This window comes from Perca flavescens, chromosome 23, assembly GCF_004354835.1.
Source record: "Perca flavescens isolate YP-PL-M2 chromosome 23, PFLA_1.0, whole genome shotgun sequence".
Classification (NCBI taxonomy): Eukaryota; Metazoa; Chordata; class Actinopteri; order Perciformes; family Percidae; genus Perca; species Perca flavescens.
The window spans coordinates 9,906,465-9,929,310 of NC_041353.1; the positions used below are offsets into that span (position 1 = coordinate 9,906,465).

General features: G+C 39.8%; 1 protein-coding gene across 7 annotated transcripts in view; it reads left to right on the top strand.

Moving 5' to 3' along the window:
• The window catches only part of anks1b (ankyrin repeat and sterile alpha motif domain containing 1B), a 236,809-nt gene extending 217,110 nt beyond the window's left edge, over window positions 1–19,699 (top strand). For 6 of the 7 annotated variants that reach the window (XM_028570990.1, XM_028570993.1, XM_028570992.1 and 3 more), the window contains 6 exons: window positions 3,463–3,534; window positions 5,229–5,315; window positions 10,672–10,809; window positions 10,921–11,088; window positions 17,123–17,214; window positions 18,386–19,699. In XM_028570990.1, coding sequence (XP_028426791.1) covers window positions 3,463–3,534; window positions 5,229–5,315; window positions 10,672–10,809; window positions 10,921–11,088; window positions 17,123–17,214; window positions 18,386–18,434 — 606 coding nt within the window. In that variant the 3' untranslated portion in view covers window positions 18,435–19,699. The remainder of the gene's footprint in view (window positions 1–3,462; window positions 3,535–5,228; window positions 5,316–10,671; window positions 10,810–10,920; window positions 11,089–17,122; window positions 17,215–18,385) is intronic. The other variant, XM_028570991.1, reaches the window with a different exon arrangement.
• Window positions 19,700–22,846: the final 3,147 nt, after the last annotated feature.

Below are 22,846 nucleotides of genomic sequence, written 5' to 3' on the forward strand. Positions count from 1 at the left end.
AACTGACAATTATTTTCATTACCAATAAATCTGCAGATGATTTTCTCTATTCATTGATTGGTTGGCCTATAAAATGTCAGACAGTAGTGGCAATTGCCCAAAATCCAACTTGACAACTTACATTTTGTCCAACCAACAACCCAAAAACCAAAAGAGACTTAGTTTACTATCATAGACAATTCTTTTTAGCATTTTTGGTAAAAAACAAGAACAGTTAATTGATCATTGTCAAAATAGCAATAATTTTATGATTGACTTGTCGATTAATTGCCTAATCGTTTCAGCTCTACTTACATGCTATCATATCTATCAACACACACCTACAGTAAGGTGATAATATTCAAGATCAATGATCCTCAACTTCACCTTTCAGTCAGCACTGCACTCAGTTATTCTCTGCACTTTGGTAAATTTAGACCTTTGCCAGTTACATAAAAGGATGTTATATATCCACGTTATCACGGATACAGCCTTGCACCTCTGATTGGTTTTACTGTATGCTCAACACCCAGACAATAAGGATTAGCAGTGCAGAAATGCAATTTGAGATGCCATTGGCTCTCAGAAACACGGAGAGTGAATGTAATCTTAGAAATGCACCTTCTGATTGGCTCGGCAGCACTGTGGTGAAGACATGGAGTAGATGATTAAGTAAGAGAGACCAGGAGGAGAGGAAAAGGATAGTTTAAGAGGGATCGAAAATTCCAGTTTGAACAAATAAGACGGGGAGATGAGAAATCAAATGTGATCCTCAAATCAAATATGAATGAAATCAAGAAAAGATCAAATAGAGCCTGTGAATAAGAGAGAGGTGTCCCAAGAGCGCGTCTTCCCTCAGTCAAAAATCTCCCCTTATTCGTTTTCTCACCTCAGATTGATAGACACAACATGGAGTGGACCATTAGGCTTCTGACAGATGTACAACTACAGTTTTGGGCGGATGATGGGGAACACACAACGAGTGGGCCTCAGGGGGGTAAGGGGTATAGAGGTGCTTTCATGGAGCCATTTATGACAACATCTCTAAAGCTTGCTGTCCCAGGACAACGGGCTCCAAACGGCTCTGAAAGTCAGATAAATGAGCGAGAGCCAAAACAGAGGGGAAGGCAGATCGCTCACTGTGAATATTGGCAAGCTGGAGGGAGATGGAGAGTGAATAAGAATAAATGAAATAGATAAGACAGTGATGAGAGAGAGAGAGAGCAAAGAGAGGAGTGTATTGTGTTTGTGTAATACAGAAAGAGCTATTGTAAAAAGCCAAAAGAACAGAATAAAGGATGCATCAGCACAGTTCACATTTTTTATTCCAGGCTCTAAATAAACAAACCACTCGCCTCCACTTTCAGCACTACCTCAGATGGCACCCTAACTTTATTATGTCAGCTTTACGACCAGAGCTTGAAAATAACATCTGAAGTTATTACAAATCCATTTCCAGTAAAACCCTGCAGAAATTCTAACATCATTACCACGCTCTACATCATTAACAGCCAATGTTATCTCGACAATGAGTCAATGTGCTCTTTTATATGAATCTAAAAGCTTATGTGGACGTATCGAATACACAAAATATTAGGGAATTGCATCTTGGTTTATGACTAAAAACTAATGACTTTGCCATCAGTCTTAGTTGTGCTTTGTATTTAGTGGTGAATTAGCATAAAATAAGCATTCTCACACACTAAACTAACAAGGGAAACATTCTACCTGCTAATCATTGTCACTGTGACCAAGTTAGCATGCTGATGTTAGCATTTAGTTTAAAGCACCACTGTGCCTTTATACAGCCTCACAGAGCTGCTTGCATGGCTGAGGACTCTTCTTCTTGTTGTGTTTTGGACATCTTTGAATTTCATTTGGAACTCCTAAAAAGCTTGTGTGTTTGTGTACACCAACAATTGCTGCAACAGAGACACAGTAGACCAGACAGCATTGGTCTTGTCTGCAGCTGTAATACAATTTCTAGGATAACTTCCAGCAACCCTGCCAAAACAGCGATTTAAGATTGTTAGCTTGAGTCAAGACAAATTATTAACCTCATGATACATGATCTCCTTCTGATCCACCAGACTCCCCGACTGGAGTCTCTGCTACATAAAAAGTAACTAATAACGCAAAGCAATTTGTCCAAAAGGTTGTTTTGCCTCCATAATGAATATATTGCTAATCAAATGTATGATACATCCTGTGAGGTAGATATATAGAATATTTTGGTCCTTCGATCTTGGAGTCATTACCTGTTGAGTCAAACAGATAAAGCTGTAAATATTTCCCTTTTAATCCACTAGAAGCCCTGTTAGGGGAATAAAATGGAGGATGTCACACCCATTAAGTGCTCTAATGTCGACATAAACATTGTCCCTGTAAAACACTATCACCATTAGTAGCTTCTTTATTAAATCATATACTACGTGTGCAGAATGTCTGACCACAAAGTCGTGCCAGACAGAAGGATCAGCCAGACTCCGGTGTTTATGTACCGCCAGGAGCCTTTCAAAGTGGATGTAATCACTGCTGTGTGTGTGTGTGTGTGTGTGTGTGTGTGTGTGTGTGTTTTTATATGACTGTATGTTGGACCGGCTGTGGTTCTAAACAAGAGATGAAGCTAAAACCTGGACTTCACTGTTGATGATCCTAGCCTACCTCACAGTTGCTTGCTTTCTGAAGGTTGTGTGTGTGTGTGAGTACAATACTATCTGGGTGTGGGTGCTTCAACGAGTTTATTCACCTTCAGCCTTTTCAAACTGTAAAAATGTAAGTGTTTAGTGTGCTAAAAATGTAGAGAAAGTTTCATCCATAAATGATTCAAAATATTAGAAATAATGGAGTTTATTTGTCACAGAGAAGTACTATACATTAAATGAATACACACATACTTTACATTTTTGTCCATTTATTTCATTAAAAAAACAACAAATAAAAAAATAATTTAGCTTTATTCACTCTTCTTTTTTTGGAGGAAGGAACATTGCTGCGAGTGATGCTGGTTAAGGCAGCGGTGTCCGCCTCAGCAAGAATTTGTTTCACATTCAGCAGCATTGCCTGCTCGTCATTTGCCAGGATGGCTCTGACATTTCACCATAATCATGGGACGAAGCGGAGTCTAAATGTAGGTTGGACACATCTTCATCTGATAGGGGAACATAGGCTAAGCTATATATATAGCTGAATCAAAGCCCTGCTATTTCAACCACTTCAACAAACACTGTTTTGTGCAAAAAATGTACTTCGAGCCTCTGAAATGTGACACTGCTGCTGTTACCAAACTTTGGATGTCCACTAGAATTATATTAACTAGACAATAAAGTTAAATAATAGTTTGCTGTACAGCATGAGTTTGTAAGGTTAGACCCACCACAGTGTCTGGCAGAGATATCTTTGTACAGCCATAACCCCAGACCCTCACATACTTCTATATTCCTCGAGTGTATTCAGTAAGTATGATTGTGTGTCTTTCCACAGTACCTGGGCTCCATGCTGGTGAAGGAGCTGAGAGGGACGGAGTCCACACAAGATGCTTGTGCCAAAATGAGGGTAAAGCACAGCCTAGCACACTTTACTTCTACTGTTGCTATTAACAACCATTGCTGAGATCTGGAAACACAGCGGCATTGCTAAAAAGACATCTTAAAGAAGCTACAAAAACAACAAAGAAAAAAAGATGTATTATGTAAATGTATACTCCAAAAAAAAAAACTTTCTGGACCTTTTAAATCTGGGACACAGTCTCATAGTCTGAGTGCACTCACACTAGAACTTAAATTAATTTAAACTATCATGACAGTGGATTAAGTCTATTGAGGGATTTATTTTTAATATCCTTGCCTGGGTGGCTCGATACCCCATGACCCCACTTTCACCTGAAATCATTTCTTCCTCTCACCTTTTGTGTCGTTCTGCTGCTAACTCTCCTTTTCTTCCTTTCCTGTTATCTGTCTCTTGCTATCCACATCTATACTTCCTGCTTCCTCACTCTTTCCATATTTTACTGTAACACTGACTCCCTCTCTCCTCTGGTTCGTATCTCTCTCATCCTCAGCTGCTGCAGTGTGAAGATACATTTTAATATTCATGAGCAAAGCTTTCTGTTCCTCTCCCCTCCTCCCTCGTTCCTTCTGTCTCTATATTTATGTTGCCACATCAGAGGGCATCTTTCTTACTTCTACTTCTCTCCCTCCTCAGTTTGACAAACCTTTGCTGCAAACCAAGGTTGTAATTAAGTGCAATGAGATGCACATCATATCTTTCTGGCTTTTATTACCAAGTGAACATACCTTCCTTCCTTACCCGCTCCCCTCTGTTTCCAACATCCCTCCTTTCATCTGTCCCTCCATCTTTATGCTGTGGAGGTAGATGTGGCTGTTTGAATCGCAACTTCACAGCCTCTAGCTGGATATCTGCCAGCAAAGCCAGGCAGCGTTGTCTTTGTCAGCTTTTCTGCACTACCTGATCCTGACAAGGCCGAACCGCAGCAGCAACACACTGTGAGCAGGGAGGAAAGAAACGGAACAAAGAAAAGAAACAGATATGGAAAGGATAGCATAGCAGTGGGTAGATTCGACAAGGGGGAGAAATGAGGGGTGGCAGTGTGATAGAAATGAGGATACAGAGAGAAGGAGATGACAAGTGTTGAAAGACTAAAAGTGATACTGAGAAAGCAGGAAAGGGACTCATCTCATGTTGTGTCTTTGAATATATAAAGTCCTTTGGCAGGTAGAATGACAGCTTGGAGGGTGATGCTGACATCGCTGTTTACCACACGATTCTCCACAGCACCTCACTGCATAATGAGTTTAAATATAGGTAACTGAGACGCGTTAAAGTGCCAATATGTAATTAAAAAGAATGAGGAGAGACATACAGTCAGAGCCTGATGTGGCTTAAAAGCTAATAGGCCTATTGGACTTTCAGGGCCATAGTAGATTGGGTTTGGACATGTAATTCAAAAGCAGTTGTGCTTTTATAAGGTGCCTGAGATTATTTGGATTAACTATAGTTTTCAAGGAGGAAGGCATCAATAGATTGTTTGATCAGCTCATATACTTCATGCTGCAATGACAATATAAGTTATGTTTAAATTGTCATTGCTTTTCTCACATGCATTTAGGACATACATTAAGTATTGTATAAAAGGTTATTAAATTCAGTGGAGATCTCTAATATATGCCTCAAATCATGTCATCTCTTATCCTTGTTTTGTCTCTCTTTTGCTTTTCTTGCACTCCAAGAAGTCGACAGAACAGATGAAGAAAGTGCCGACCATTGTGCTCTCAGTGTCCTACAAAGGAGTTAAGTTCATTGACGCCACAAATAAGGTAACACTCACTTCCTGTGACCTCTACTGTAAATAACAAGTGAAAGGTCAGGCTTTTGAACACGAGCATGAGTGACATTCACAGGTGTCAGAAATGGCACTGCAGTGCTGATGTCTGCTATATGGTGTAAAAATCAGTAAGGTGTGAAAAAAGGCAAACATGCAATAATCAGTATGGAATGGATGAGCTGGATTATTGAAAAATCACTAACAACCTTCTCAGTTCATTAAATCCTTAATGGAATGTTTAAAAACTTAAAAATCTTTCAAGTTTTTAATGTTACCAAGCTGATGTGTGATGAGCGTCCGGCATTGTAAGACTGCCGTGCATCACCCTGGTGGGTGCTACACATTGGTGGTGGTAGAGAATAGCCCCCCTCCCTGAAGCGCTTTGAGTGTCTATGATAAAATGCTATATAAATGTAATGAATTATTATTATTATTATTATTATTATGAAAAAAAAAATTTCACAGTTATCATCACCTCCGAGTGACATTTGAGTAAAAGGTGCTCAGTGTGTTTCAGCCTGTCCAACTTAGACACACACACAAAAATAAATTCAATTCAATTTTATTTATAGTATCAAATCATAACAGAGTTATCTCGAGACACTTTGCAGATAGAGTAGGTCTAGACCACACTCTATAATTTACAAAGCCCCAATAATTACAGTAATTCCTTCAAGAGCAAGCATTAGCAGTGGCTATTGCGACAGTGGCAAGGAAAAACTCCCTTTTAGGAAGAAACCTCGGCAGACCCAGACTCTTGGTAGGCGGTGTCTGACGGGGCCGGTTGGGGGTGTGATGGCGATAATAGTCGCATTAAAGATAGTGGAACAGGGACTTTGAAGGGAGTCATTGTAGTTCATGTCACAGCAGGACGTTGCGGGATGAAACGTGGCGCTGCAGAGCATGGGTGGGTGCAGCAGGACGCGGCCGGGCGTTGAAGGGAATCGCAGCGCATAGCTCTGCGAAGAAGAAACATAAGGACTCCGGGGAGTAAACTCCCCAGTGCTACGTTAGTAACAAGCAGTTCTGGGACAGGATGCATACAAAAGGAAACAAATGAAAACATTGATGAGAGGCTGTACTGGCCCGCCTCCCTCTACTCTCACTTTATTATTGATTATATCATCAATAAATCTGATGACTACGAAGAGAAGCAGGTGGGCCGGGTTAGGCGGACGCTGCAACTCCTCACTTCTTAACTATAAGCTTTATCAAAGAGGAGAGTTTTCAGTTTATTCTTAAATGAGGTGATGGTGTCTGCCCCCCTAACCCAGACTGGGAGCTGGTTCCACAGGAGAGGAACCTGGTAGCTGAAGGCTCTGGCTCCCAGTCTACTTTTAGAGACTCTAGGAACCACAAGTAACTCTGCATTCTGGGAGCGCAGTGCTCTAGTGGGACAATAAGGTACTAAGAGCTGTTCTAGATAGGATGGTGCTTGACCATTTAGGGCTTTGTAGGTCAGGAGAAGGACTTTAAAGTCAATCCTAAATTTCACAGGAAGCCAATGCAGAGTAGCTAAAACAGGAGAAATATGATCTATTTTCTTAGTTCTCGTCAGAACACGTGCTGCAGCATTCTGGATCAGCTGGAAAGTCTTAAGGGACTTATTTGAGCAACCTGACAGTAGGGAATTACAATAGTCCAGCCTGGAAGTAACGAATGCATGGACTAGTTTTTCAGCATCGTTTTGAGACAGGATATTCCTAATTTTGGCAATGTTACGAAGATGAAAAAAGGCTGTTCTCAATGATTGTTTTAGATGGGCGTTAAAGGATATATCCTGATCAAAAATAACTCCTAGATTTCTGACAGTAGTGCTGGAGGCCAGGACAACACCATCCAGAGTAGCTATATCTTTAGATAATGAAGTTCGGAGGTGTTTAGGTCCCAGTACAATAACTTCAGTTTTGTTACAGTTTAACATCAGAAAATTATAGGTCATCCAGGATTTTATATCTTTAATACATGCTTGAAGTTTAGCTAACTGTCTTGTTTCGTCTGGTTTGATTGATAAGTATAATTGGTAATAATTCGTCCGCATAGCAGTGATAGTTAATTGAGTGTTTCCTAATGATATTACCAAGAAGAAGCATATATAAGGAGAATAAAATTGGTCCAAGCACTGAGCCTTGTGGAACGCCATGTTTAACTTTTGCGTACTTAGAGGATTTATCATTAACATTAACAAATTGAGATCGATCAGAAAAATAAGACTTAAACCAGCTTAGTGCAATTCCTTTAATTCCGACTAAGTGTTCTAATCTCTGTAACAGGATTGTATGGTCAATAGTGTCAAAAGCAGCACTAAGATCTAATAAAACAAGTATGGAGACAAGTCCTTTGTCTGCAGCAGTTAGAACGTTGTTAGTAATTTTCACCAGTGCCGTCTCTGTGCTATGATTCTTTCTAAATCCTGATTGAAAGTCTTCAAATAAGCTGTTGCTATGGAGAAAATCACATAACTGATTGGCAACTACTTTCCCAAGGATCTTGGAGAGAAAGGGAAGGTTAGATATAGGTCTATAGTTTGCTAAGACCTCAGGATCGAGGGTGGGTTTTTTTAGAAGAGGTTTTATCACAGATACTTTAAATGACTGCGGTACATGACCTGTTAATAGAGACATATTGATCATATCTAGTAATGAAGTGTTTACCACGGGTAACGCTTCTTTGAGTAGCCTCGTTGGGATGGGGTCTAAGAGACAGGTAGATGGCTTTGCTGAAGATACCTTTACCATTAGTTGTTGAAGGTCTATAGGATAAAAACAGTCTAAGTATATGTCAGGTCTAGTCGTTCTTTCTAGCAGTCCTGCGTTGAAACCATTAGAAGTTGAGGGCAAAAGGTGATGAATTTTATCTCTAATTGTTATAATTTTATCATTAAAGAAGCTCATGAAGTCATCACTACTCAGAGCTAGAGGAATAGATGGCTCAGTAGAGCTGTGACTATCTGTCAGCCTGGCTACAGTGCTGAAAAGAAACCTTGGGTTGTTCTTGTTTTCTTCTATTAATGCTGAGTAATAGTCTGATCTGGCATGTCTGAGGGTGGTCCTATAGGTTTTCAGACTGTCTTGCCAGTCCAAACGAGACTCTTCCATTTTGGTGGAGCGCCATTTGCTTTCAAGTTTTCGCGAGTTTTGCTTTAATTACGAGTTTGGGAGTTATACCAAGGTGCTAGTTTCCTTTGCTTCATCTTCTTCTTTTTGAGTGGAGCAACAGAGTCTAAAGTAGTCCGTAGGCAGGCCGTAATACCATCTACACAATTGTCGATTTGAGAGGGACTAAAGTTTACATAAATGTTTTATGTGTGAATGAGTAATGAGTTTGGGTTGTTGTCTCTGTGCTAATATTATGTAAAGGCGGTTTAGTAATAATTTTTACACTAAGGAGTCAGTCATTCCTATCAGGTAGTGATTCCCGTGCGTACGTGTAAGACAATAGGTACTAATCCTCCTCGGGTGGGAAATAAAGGTGGCACAGTGAGAAACAATTTTAACATCATTATAAGCAGCTTGCTTGCAAAAAGGTATTAATTTAAGCATCTGTTATGCACAAGAGCATAAGTACACACAGCAGAAGATGAGCATTATTTGCAGATATTGAATACATTTCAAAGGTGGCCACAATACATAACAATTTGCACAGACAGATTTTTTCAGTTTGCACAGACAGATTTAGATATTAAAGTTAAAGCCAAAAATGATGACATGGTAGCCAGCTGGTGACACTTTCCTGTGATGTTATTTCTTCTATGTGCTGTGCCTGTCTTTGCCAAAACATTTTAATTAGTTAGTTAGTTAGACAGACATACTTTTCAGAACACAGATATGAGATGAAATGTGCTGGTACTGCCTCTAGCTTGGCCATCAGGCAATCAAACTCATTTTCCATCGCCACTTAGCCTGCTTAGAGACATGCCCCAGTATGTTCCTGATATTTAGCAGCCGACCAGTTTGCAAAATCTACATCCCAGTTTTCCAGACCTCCGATCCTACTGTAACTTGTAACAGTATCAAATAGAGATTGACACAAGGGAAGAAATAATAATAAGTAGAGCTCTAACGATATGAGATATGAATTGGGATGGGATTCGGCAGGGAGGAGATTTTCGGCACGAACACCGGTAACGCTAACGGAGGTGTAACGTTACGAATGGCCGACGGTTCAGTAAACTGCTGTTACCGTCCTTAGCACTGGATTTAAGTGCTGGCCGGGTTTGGATTGCTGTAATAATAGAGGCTGGCTGCTAGCTGGCTGGGGGCTGACTGTGGATGTGTCCCCGGGGCTGTTGTCAGCTCTCATCCCGACTGAAGACTTGCAGCACCGGGAGAGTGAGGTTAGCCCAGAGATGTTGTGGTCAAAACAATCATACTAAAAATAACCAAGCGTGTTGAACAATGTTGTAATCTTATGTTACCCACCAAGAATTAGTTAACGTTATAGACCAAGCATTAGCTACTTGTCAACCAGCACCTTTATAGTAGGCTAACCTTAAGCTGGATCGATCAATATTGAAATCAATCAATCAATATCAATAAATAAGGTCTATGTTGTATTACTGTGTTGCAAAGTAGTGCAAAGTGGCTTGTAATCAATGACAAAACGATGCAATGGCAGAAAAAAAGTAGTATTACGTTTACTGAGTACAACTCTCCTCCAAAAAAAATCGATTGTATCGAATTGTGGGTCAAAAATCGTGATACAAACCAAATCGTGGGTTTGGTGTATCGTTACAGCCCTAATAATAAGGGTAATAAATAAATTAAGGGGATAGGGCACACCATAAAGGAAAATCAAAAAGGGACAGCGGCTTCTCCTGGATTCACCTCTCTGGGTCATTTTGTGAAAGTAAATCTTCTCTATTCTCTCTACTTATCTATCTGCTGTTCCAGTGTACAAAAACTAGAGGGAGTTGTTCTTACGTTCCTTAAAAAAACAATCAATAGGCTGATATCTTTTTCTAGAATCAAAGCCAAAGATAATACCATACAGTATGGGAACAAAATATGTTTTGCTAATGTTATCCCTCAGTAAAACTTTCTTTCGGGGCTTTGATGTTCTGTAATTCACTGTACTGAGACTTTAATTAACAAAACAGAAAGACATGACTGTTCTCCAGTGACATTACCAGAGAACAAATTCCAACTCAGTGACTCCAGAAAACTCTCAAACCAACATTGTGCTACTGTGATTATGGTTTTGGAATGTGTGAAATTAGATGTATAATAAATCAGATTTGTTTTTTTGATGAAGTGGCTCACTGGAGATAATCAACAATCTCTTTCTGCACCTCTATCTTTCTGCCTCTGTTTTTTTCTCTCTCTTTCTTCCCTTTCTCTCTTTTGCAGAACATCATAGCAGAACATGAGATTCGTAACATCTCGTGTGCGGCTCAGGATCCAGAGGATCTGTCTACATTTGCCTACATCACCAAAGACCTCAAGTCCAGTCACCACTACTGCCACGTCTTCACTGCTTTTGATGTGGTCAGTACTGACACTGTGTCTGTGTGTTTAAAAGCAAATATCATATTCATAGTTCCTATAATATCACTTTGTATTCTCACGGCTGTGTTTTTGCCTTCAACCTCTTGTCAGAACCTGGCGTATGAGATCATTCTGACACTCGGCCAGGCCTTCGAGGTGGCCTACCAGCTGGCCCTGCAGGCCAGAAAGAGCGGCCACGGATCATCCACACTGCCTGAGAGCTTTGACAGCAAGCCCAGCAAACCTGTCCCCAAACCTCGAGTCAACATCCGCAAATCTGTAAGCATCGTTGTAGCACAGCCAGCCACACTACTGTTTGAAAGGAAAATCCATCCTAAACTGACATTTACATCAGCAACATGTTGGTGATCTAGATTTGAAGAATTTTGTTTAAAAGAAGCTGTTGTGCCTTGTGAACCTAAGTTCCTTGCACAGTAGTTGATAACATTTTTATGAGCTGAATTCTCTACATCTTACAGCTGCTTCATATTAAACTCAAGATAAATATGGTCTTTTAAGTAATATACAGTGCATGATTATTTATTAAAAAAAGAATAGAAGAATTGTGTTTTAAGAAGGATTTTCACTTCTGATAAAACCTATCAAAACTAACCAGCATCCCATTAACTCTGTCCCATTTACACTTGAATGTGTCCATAATTTCCATCCCTCTGCTATTCGTTCTGGTCTCTCATCCTTGCTTGAATGCGTTTTCAACTCTCTGTTTGGTTTACGGGGTTTATCCTGGAACGCTTGTGTTTTGTGTCTTGGCTCAGCGGACACTGTGGCAGGGGTCTAGGTGGATATTTGATCTGTTAAGCGTCCATTTGGTCTTCCTGTCCCTGCAGTCTCTTACACACTGGGTTGATTGATGAGGCCTGTTTGCATAGGGCTCTGGGAAGGCTGGCTTGGCTCGCCTCACTCTGTGTGTGTGCAAGAAGATAAATAATCCTCATGTGGAAGACTCCTACATACTGCAACCTTGCATGGAGAATTAAGTTATTGACATTTCAGTCCATCAGAGCCTCATCAAAATGCTGATGATGGAGTATGTGTCTGAGCAACACCCAAACTGCAATGGGTGCATAGAATCTACACAGACCTGCTTTTGTTTATAGTGTATTTGATGTTAGTCCTACAAAGCTGCAATATACACATCACTGTTTATTTTGTTAGGTTTGATCAAATCAAAGTGGTCAGGGTGTGAAGTAACTTCACTATATTTTAGCACTAATAGTAGTAATTAAGGAAAGCTTCTTGTGATAATACTATTTACCGGAACATTTTTGGCCACAATAAACGTAGCATAAAATATCACACCAGCACATCTCTAGCCTTCTGTGTGACCTCAGCACTTCAAACGTTGCTCCTTAATTCGTTCACACATTGTTCCCTACTCAAACCTTAAATGAAGAATCTAAACATTTCTTTTTTTTTTTTACCTTATATCTTTAGTGGAATTTTCGTGATTTCAAAGACGTCTACCATCTTCCCAGAATACTGAAGTGTTTGCCCGGGACGAAACCAATGTTGAAATCCAATATATTCCACAGACTATGCCCCCCCAAATATTCGGCCCAAACTTGAAAATTCTGTTTCAGGTACAGCACCGACACAAACTTGCCTAATGCCTTACTTTGAAAAATATAAAAAATATTTTTTTCTTAAAACCCTCTTTTTTTCCCCGTTTAACAAATAACTCCACAGTCCTCATTCTTAAATGTCCCAACAGAAGCAGCGATACAAGAACCTTATCTAAAAATGGAGATTAACTGACTTCATTTAGATTTTTTGGGGGGCTATCTGATCTGATTTATTAGGATTATGAGTCTGACCAGAGATTTGATGCCAGATTTCAGTACATAAGAGTGCCCTCTGGATTATGATCTTGTAAACATAAAATAGTTCTGTTGTAAGTTGAATACATTTCCTTCCTTAAACATTTGCAAAGCAGATTTTACATTTTTTAAATCAGGCATTATTTAAATCCATACTTTGCCTGCTTGCAGTCTTCATCTTCACTGCTTTTGTTGGCAAATTGCTATGCTTCCTTGCATGTTACCGCAGTTGATGGAATAGAGTCAAATTGGCTATACAATCATACAAACAAAACAAGGACTCACCCACAGAAACACAGCTCATGATAAAAAAAAAATGCCACAGGGTCCCTTTTACAGTTGTTTAATACCCTCCCAAGCTTTGTGATATTAGATACTTGTGTCCCACATACTACTGTGTGTGTGTGTGTGTGTGTGTGTGTGTGTGTGTGTGTGTGTGTGTGTGTGTGTGTGTGTGTGTGTGTGTGTGTGTGTGTGTGTGTGTGTGTGTGTGTGTCTGCCTGCGCAAACGTGTGGCCTTTCTACAACCACAGCGTCATAAAGTCTGTCTCTAAACCTTCCCATTAACCCCCGACAGAGCTTTAAAATAGTCACACTAACACACTTCCCTCCTCCACCGACACGCATCGGCCACCAGCACACGTGTCTTGTGGACCCGGTATAAAGTTACGGTGGCTGCTATATCAGTGTGCTTATAGACCAAATGTAGGTCCATTTACATACTATGAGTCATGGGAGAAAGAGATGGTGATAGAGGAGAATCGGTGGCTTCGGAGGAATGCTCTCACTTTCTAAAGTTAGAGGAAGACGTGAGACAGTGAGGAAAGACAGAAGGGGGGGAAAAGATAGAAAAGAACACATGCAGTGTTTGTGTGTTCGCTCTCGTGTGTATGTGTGTGGGGGGGGGTGTCCTGTGCTACAGAGATGATGGACGATGGTATGTGTACACACAATCTGCTGACTCTGCAAACGTTACATTAACCATTAATTGCCTTTTTCCTGTGTGTGTGTGTGTGTGTGTGTGTGTGTGTGTGTGTGTGTGTGTTTGTGTTTGGTTAATGGCTTGTAGTGTGCAGCAGGGCTAAGCTACTGCAGGATTCACTTAATATTCCTGCCACCTGCCAGCCATAATCTCCAACCCACAGCACCTCTAAAGCCCCCTGTGCTTTAAAATACTGTTGCTTTGTTTTTCTGCCCACAAGTATCTGTTTCTCCACACCCTCCTATTTTAATTTTTATGGTGTGTGTGTGTGTGTGTGCGTGTGTGTGTGTTATGTGAGTATATCTGCTTGTATATTTCCTTCGACTTTCTCTTAACTTTCCTTTATGAGTGTGACCGTGTCGGATATGATTATTGTCTTCGGCATCGGCATGTTACTGTAATTGTAGTGTAGCTTCAAAACGGATTGAAATACATGACCCTAAGCCTACATGATTGAGTTTTACAATCATAGTTTCTCAAGTCATGAAAAAAACTCCCAGTGAAGTGAAAATAGCAAGCATCTGGTTCAGGTTCTTGGCTAGGAGCCTTACATTTACACTTTCTGTAAAGAAAAAGCCTCTAGAACAACTGAAATGTAACCAAGCCATCTCACAAAATTGGCAGAATTTTTAATTACTTAAAGTGCTCATATTATGCTTTTTGGCTTTTTCCCTTTCCTTTATTGTGTTATATATATTTTTGTGCACATTATAGGTTTACAAAGTGAAAAAGCCTGAAGGGACTTACCATCTCCAACCGAAAACACTGTTCACAAACTGCTCCAAACAGCTCTATTGTAGTCCACCCTTTACTTCCGTGACAAACGTGTGGTGCAGTCCTTACCTAGGTACTGAGCATGTGCGACTCCCAACAAAGATGGAACAGAAGTGTGATGCCTCACTCTGTAGATAAAACAGAGAGCTCAACACACAGGGTGAAAAGAGGAGCTGCAGCATTGTGCAGAATACAACAAAAATATGGTGTTTTTGGAAAATTAAACTACATAAACCTATTCTGGTACAATCTCTAAATACAATTATGAACCTGAAAATGAGCATAATATGAGCACTTTAAAGAAAAAAACATTTGAAATTTGAATATGAGTCTGGCTTGTGAAGATGCTTTTGCAGAGTGATGTTTTGCACAGTTGCCGTGCCATATTCGTCATGCTGGGAGTGTTCTTGCCATGCAGGAGTCGCTATATAAATGTGGCGTAACATGGCCTACTCTTGCTTTAGTTTTGCTGTATTGCAGTAATGCTGCTGCCCCACCCTGTTGCCAGGGCAGTGACTTTGCTGCCATGTTGTTGCCATGGTTTTTGGAGTGTTGTTGCCTTTCCCTGTTGCCATGCAGCTGCTCTGTCACCGCTGTGGTTTTGCCTTGCTGCTTTGTTGTGTTGGGTGTTGCTGTTGCTGAGCAGGCCCTCTTTGACCTGTATATGACCTCTGCCCCTGTAGGTCATCATGTCCCCCGTCAGCCGCTGGTCACTGGGCCACATTTACACCCCTCACCGGCCTCCTCTCCACCCTCCTCTTCCTCCCCCTCGACTCTTCCATCTTCCCCACAAAGCTCAGTCACAGGTCCTCCTTGCTTTTCCTTCTCTTATCCTTTATTTCCACATGATTTTCTTTTAGTCAAAGAGAAAGCGGCGTCTGTAAGTGCTTCCATTTTATTCTGTTGCTTTTATTCAACTCACTCTGCATCCTTGTGTGGTGTGCTTGCAGTGAGTATTTGTGTCTCTCATTCTACAGTTACTACCCGCTATCTCCATATCAACATTTACATTAAAATAAAACAGATCTGAGACTTCAGCCAGTCTTGCAAAGCCAACCCATTTCATTTCTTTACAGCTTTTACAGAGCTGAAAGCAGTCGACTTTAGTGCCTCAGTCAGTTTTTATGTGCCCCGCTGCACTGATTCCACCCCTGGATGGGGATACACTGCCTCCTTAAAGATACACATTCTAGTTGTTAAATGTGTAAATAAGAAGTGTTTGAAGCAATAACCACTCCTTTAAAGTTAGCTTAATGTTTATTAAAACACTCAGTCCATTAAACCTCCATTGAATGCTTGGAGTGTTTTTTCTTCTGATCCACTCATCTACATCTTTAGCTTAACAAGGCAGTTGACATTTTAAAGGGTCATCTAAAGAAGACTGCAGTACCTCAGTGTACACAGTGTGCCAAGAAAGGGTTCAAATGTTCTAAGCTCAACAGACTCCCATTGCAAAATGGCATGTTTTGCATCACCTTGGATAACTGAGGTTGCAGTCTAAATCATACACTGTGATATCCCAGCAGCATTATTTCTTATGTTCCAAACCGAAACAGGGTGTTGATATAAAAAGTAGTTTGAAGGCAGCAGGCATGGTTCATTTAGTGGTTGATTCAATGTGATTCAATTCATTCAATGTGTGGTTGATGAATTTGAGACTAATCCTGGTGATGCTCTGAACAAGTTCTTCACTAAGCTTGGTGGTGTTGTGCTGCTCTGAGATGGAAAGTGTGTTTGTTTTGTAATCCTGTAACCCCCTAACAAGATTATTGCTGTGGTTGTCCGAGCGTGAGGGAGAGGATAGAGAACTGGATTAATATTATTGTTAGTTTCCGTATTGTTGCTGTAGCAGTGTTGAGACAAGATACTAAGAGAAACATTGTTCTGTCAGTGTAATGCAGAACTCAACCCTGTTTACTCCAGAAGTAGATCTTTAATGCTTATTTATAAAATATGAACATTACATTTAATATATATTTGTACATAATATACATAATTGGACAATGTGTGCAAGGAGAAATTTAGTCCCCTACTGTCAAAACTCCAGCTCTCAAAGTCCGGTCTCCCCTCCCCTAAGTCACCTGAAAATAAACCAATAGATGGGAGGGAAAAACACCCTCAGCAACAAAATCCAGCCACTTGATTGGTTGCCATGGGGGTATTTTAAAAGCAATGTAGATTGTTTGAATTGTTTCTCAGCATCTGCAATAGCTTCACAGTGGCAGCAACAGACAAAGTCCACAGCTCTTTGATAATCGAAACAACTGATGTACAGGAAGCGCACTGCTGCAAATACTGCACATGGTTATTGCAATCGTATTTTTTTTTAATGTTTGACTGTAAGCTTCTGTCCGTGATCAGTGTTCTGCTTTCTCAGCTCCCTCTTACATTTCCGTTATTTTCCATTACATTACTTCGTAAGCAGCACATCCTCCATCTCATTCCTTCTACCGTCTCACTGACTGTCTACTGACTTCATTAGCATGAAATTGTATCAGAAAATTGCCCCTACAGTGTACAACATGTTGATTTCCAACAGAAACAGCCATTTGCATTGAAAATGTGTCATAATGAATTGTTTGTCTCCTGCATCCTAAAGAAGTATAACATCAATGTGTAGTATTTTTATAATTGAGAATATGCAGGTCGTTGTAAATAATTTGCCTCTTTTTCCGACTTCTCTCTGCTTCCGCTCCTTTTCCTTGTCTGTCTGCATCAGATGGAGCAGCCGTCCATGGACCAGAAGGGCCACGCCAACGTGCCATGGATTGTGGAGCCGGGTCAGGAGGCCAAGAGAGGAGTCAACACCAAGTATGAGACCACTATTTTCTAACATACACCCGCCTTGTCCACTCCTGTGTGTGTGTGCCTTTCAGAGGTTGCCCTGTACTGGGGCCCCGCCCCGGAGATGGGCAAGAGCGACGCACGCCGCCGCGTCACCTCACCGGCTGAAAAAAAAAAAAAAAAAAAAAACATCCCGCCCCCCGTTAGACGAGCCTGTCCACTGCATGATGACGTTTGGCGCTGCGCTGTCTCTCTTCTTTCTCCTTGTCTCTTCTTCTCTTTGTTTCTGCTCTCCCCCTCTTTGGCCCGGGCCCCATCCTCCTGCCTGCAGGGCTGGCGCATGACCTTTGAAACCAGGGCTGTGGTGCACTTCTCTGTCTCCACCTGTAGGGGGAATGGTCAGCTCCATTTTTCCACTTCCTGTTTGTCGGTCAGCAGTCAACCCTTTGGTTGTTCTGCTTCTTGTTTTTTTTTTTTCCTGTTGATGGGTGCAACCGTTTGGCTTCGTCTCTCCTATTTTTTCTCCTCTGACTGCCTCCATCCCTCGTTTCTCTTAACATTTCAGCCCCTTTGTCCAACTGCCCCCTGACAACTTGAATGAGATTTGTAACCAGAATACTGCTAAAAGCTGCGACAGTGTTTTAGCTGTCTGTTAAGCCAAGTGTGGAGCTGACAATGAGGAGGGCCGTTGTCGAAACACGACAACTGGAGGAAAGTTCAGACTTTTTAGACATTTTTTAATCAAAAAGGAGAGCTGAATTACAGGAGAGGTGATGTAGCACAGTCTAACTTTGACTCAAACTGGTTCATCCAGCAGGCTACTAGAATGTATTTCAACTTTTTGATTCTTTATATAAGATTATTTTTTTGAAAATACTAACAAACTTGTGAATTTCTTTGACAAACAACTTTAATCTTGTCCTGTGAAACAGGAAGTAGTAGGGTTTTTTGTTGTTGCTTTTTCTAGCATCCTTTTCAGCACATGTGTGTGTGTATGTGTTCAGAATTATTTTTGACCAAATTTCCCTGGCCATAAACTTTGAAATTTTATTTCGCGGGGAAAAAAATCTTGTATGTAAAAGGTTTCGCATGTGGCTTATGAAACGCATGGTGGCCATTTTGGATTTGCTGAGCAGGGGGCCAGTGGAGAGGCGGGGTGTGAGGGCTCTCTCGATAAGTGATGTCATCTCATTTGCAGGGCAATGCCGGACGCTCATGTCTATTACTGTGGAATGCAAAGAATGTAGCCAGCCCTAAACACGGACCTTGTCACACACACAATGCAAAATGGACTACAAAAGGACTACAAACATGGATGCTACTCCACAGTGTTTAAGGTTGACTACCAAATTTTAACATCATTCATCCATATGATACTTGACACAGTAAACATGACAACAGACACTTATACACACTAACAGGACTGCATCTTGACAGATGACGGTCTGCTCTGAATGTACACTTATTTGAAAGCAGCCTCAAGTTTCTGCAACTACAGCAGGAGCTGTTTAATGCGCCCAACTGGGACGTGTGCCCTGTGAACTTTTGGATGGTCACCGTTTCTCCGAGTATGGTTACAGGGCATCTCTTGGTAACAGACAATGGACTCGCTAAAGACACCACTGGGCATGTGTCAGTGTTGGCACGGGTTTAAGGACGTTTGGCTGGCTCTTTCTTTTTTTTTTCTTTGAAGTCAGAAAATAATACCGAGATATATGCACAAAAGTGTAAATGTGATTGGACTAGCTACAACACGCTGGAGATGCAACAGGTGTGTCCTGGTGAGATGTGTCTCATAACGGATGAACCTACAGTATGTGAACAAAACAGCATCTGGCGTTAAAAAAAAAAAAAAAGTATTCTATTCGTATTGCCCGACATTTTAATGTTTAATATGAGAGTATTATATTACCATGATGATTATGATTATTCTTGTGCAATTCTTGTCTACTGTTGTCTTAATGTTACATTATTTTTCTATGATATGAGATGAAAACATTAGGCTTGAAAATGATGGTCATCCTTTAAATAAATCTAAACTATATGATCATACTTGTACAAAGAGAGTGAATGTTGCAGGTGGCTAGCTAACTCTTGTCAGGTCAACCCTCCATCATTTCTCATGGGGCTCTACTCTTATCTAGCAGATGTACTATTTTAAACGCAGTATTACTGTATTATTTGGATGAGACGTTATCCAATTATAAAATGTACATAGATATTTTGCCAACTCATTGTTCATACATGTAATGTAAAAGAGAAAAGAAAGGATTTGAAGTAAAGTATGTGGCACTGGAAACAAGGTACCAAAATAAAAGTTGGAATTTAAAAGAAACCGGTAGATTGTATAGATTGTATTTTGAGTGAAAACTGAAATGGGTTATTTGGTTACATCTCTGCTGACCAACTTATGTACATAGGCTTGGGCTTCCAGCACACTGATTTTTGTAATTTTGGCCATTATTTATATCCTTGTAAAGCACATGGAATAAAATATGAATTGTTAAAACCATTATTGGATAAAGTTGTCATCAGTTATTTGCGTTTTTTTCATTCACTACAGTTTGAAAGGATAACTACAGTTGATTACTTCAACATGTTATTGGTGTTAAAATTGTACTGCCAAAGTAATTGCAGAAATCTGGGAACACAACAGCTACTGAAGCTGGGCAAGAAAACACAATCAGACAGGTTGTAAACAAGCCAAAAGCTCAGCTACATTATCTAAAACGGTGCATCTGAAATGTTCTTGCTTGTTGATGATCTGATTTTGATGACTAGCATGGTGGTTGTTCGGAGGATTGTGGTAATGTTGGTGTCCATGAATATGTTGTCATATTACTATAGTCAATTAATGTTTACACCATTTATTAAAGTGCTGTGCTATCCCTTTTTTGTATTGCCTTGAGATGTGTATGTCTTCTCCCATTGTCTCACCTGTTGTCTGTCCTATATGTATGGTGCCACTCAATTACCCCCTGGGGGATTAATAAAGTATTGTGTATCATATGTTTGTATTATACTCCCTTAATCTGGGTGCAACTCCATTAGATCAAGGTTCGACCAGGAAGTCTGAAACTGTGATGGATGTTTAAAACCATTCATTATCAACCTGAAGGTTAGTTTTAAACATCTCTGATTGTTTGTTTCTTGCCCCATCCCACTTCTTTGTAGCAAGGTTGCTGTGTTTCCACATCTCAGCAATTAACTTTAACTCAAATTATCGATTAAAAAGTCCAAAAGTTATTATTAACTTAACTATGTTTTGGATAGTGTGTTAGTGATATCATCAAAGGCTACAAGCTAAAAAAAAAAACTGATTTGCAATTTAATATCAAACTAACCTTACAGACAATAGTGTATGTGAGGTAGTAGTGAGTGTCAAATACCTCAGGTTAGATTTCGTACCAGGCTGTGATGGCAGTAACTTCAGAGCTCAGCCTCCGTTGCTGCTCCAGGCCCAGCACCTTGGACAGCATCTTAATATTGAGACACAATTCAAAGTGTTAGAATCTACCATAAAGAATTGTTTCCATACTGATTTATTAAGTATGCTGTTTTACATATCGACTCCTGAGACTAAGGATTTCTTGCTAGACTGAGGAGAAACTTCTACGTAAATTCTCACAATTGGGGATAGCTTTCAGATTGTTAACTGGCATTCAGCCTGGTTAATAAATCATTAGAATATTGATCTCACACTCCCTCCATTGAAGTTGTTTTTGCCATGTGGGTGATTCACACCTTCAGTTTGTGGAAGTGATGCGCAAACTGAAGTGTAAATTGTGAAAAGATGTTGAGATGGTATTAGTAAGTGGCTGAGAACTGGAGTTACCATCCCACTTCCACTCAGTTTAGGGAAGTTTGTTTAAGCTTACTTTTACTCTTCTTTAAAAACTGCACCATTTATCAATGGTTGCTTTAAGATAATGTCAAAACAAACAAGGTCAAAGTTAAAACTGACTGAACATTGTACACCACATCCATCCGAGCCATGCATGACAACCAAGGTGGGCTCAGTACCTGAACCATCTTCACAGAAAAACAACTGCTTACACTCGTGCAAGCAATTCTGCCACTGATAATATGAAGAGGGCCTTTAGTGTGCTTTTGGTTTTCAAAGTGATATAGTGTTGAAAATGCTTGAGTCTCTCTGATACTTCAGCCACAACTGGAATTACAATTGATATTTGTTACGTCCATAATATGTCAAGTAGCGCTTCCTGTCATCTGGTCATCAGTTTGAGCCGTTTTGTCCAAAATCAATAAAAGGGATTAGAACTGCTGATTAACGGTGATGATCAGATGAATGGTAAAACCTCCGTACTACACAGCAAGTCCAAGTTGTGACTTAGTACTGCGAGACATCCTGTTTTAGACCGCTCAAGAGTACATCGACTGACAGAGAGGTCTGCATCGGATCATCAACGCAATCAACCACCTTCACTTGGCTCCAGACAAACTAACTGACACATTGATACATGTGTGTTGCTAAGTTTCCATGGTGACCAGATCCCCTCACAGTTTCACCCATAAGCCTGTATGTAATGTTGAAAAAGCACAAACTTACAGTCCAATGACACTGCAAAGACATTTTACAACTTTTTTAGACTTACTATACTACAACTATGACTATGAATTCTTTTGACATACTATGACTTTATTCAACATACTATATTATGACGTTTTTCAACATTCTATGATTTCTTATGACTTATTATACTATGAAATTTTAATGCCATACTATAGTAGGACTTTTTAAAACTTTTTTCACATACTATACGATGACTTTTTATGATTTCTTTCGACACACGATATGACTTTTTAATGATTATTCGACATACTATACTGTGACTTTTTAATGATTTTTTCAACATACCAAACTATGACAGATTTTTTTGACATGCTGTAGTATAACTTTTTTATGATTCTTTTCGACATACTATTACTTTTTTATCACTTTTTCTCCCGACATACTATACTATGATTTTCTTTTCTTTACTTTTTTCAACATATTATACTATGGCTTTTTCTATCACTTTTTTCAACGTGCTATACTATGATTTTTTTTTTTTACTTTTATCAACATACTATACTGACATTTTAACTTTTCGACATACTGTACTATGGATTTTTTATCACTTTATTCGACATACTATGGCTTTTTTTGACACTATACTATGGCTTATTTCGACAAGCTATACCAGGGGTAGGCAACCTTTTTGATATGAAGTGCCCTTTTCAAAATTTCTTGTTTATTAGTTTGCCATGTTAACATAAATTTTTTTTATGACATCACATCAAAATGTAATATCCAGGGAATCTGTAATAATCAGGACCTTGTAATTATTATTATTATTATTATTATTATTATTATTGTATATTATTATTATGGAAACATGGTTTTAGTATGCAGTCCTGATTGGTGGAAAATGGGCTGACAAAAATATCACTGTCAAAGAGCCTGAAGCGAAAAGTTGATGTGGAAAAGCCCAGCTTTAATGACGAATGGACTGATAAGCAGGTCCTGTATGCCTCATTGTCAATGAAACGATGCTGTGGCAAAATAATAATAACACAACCAGCATCATTATCAAGAATGAAGAACACGAACATAACGATTGCGTCATTCACGTGCATATTAAGTAGCCACATGTAT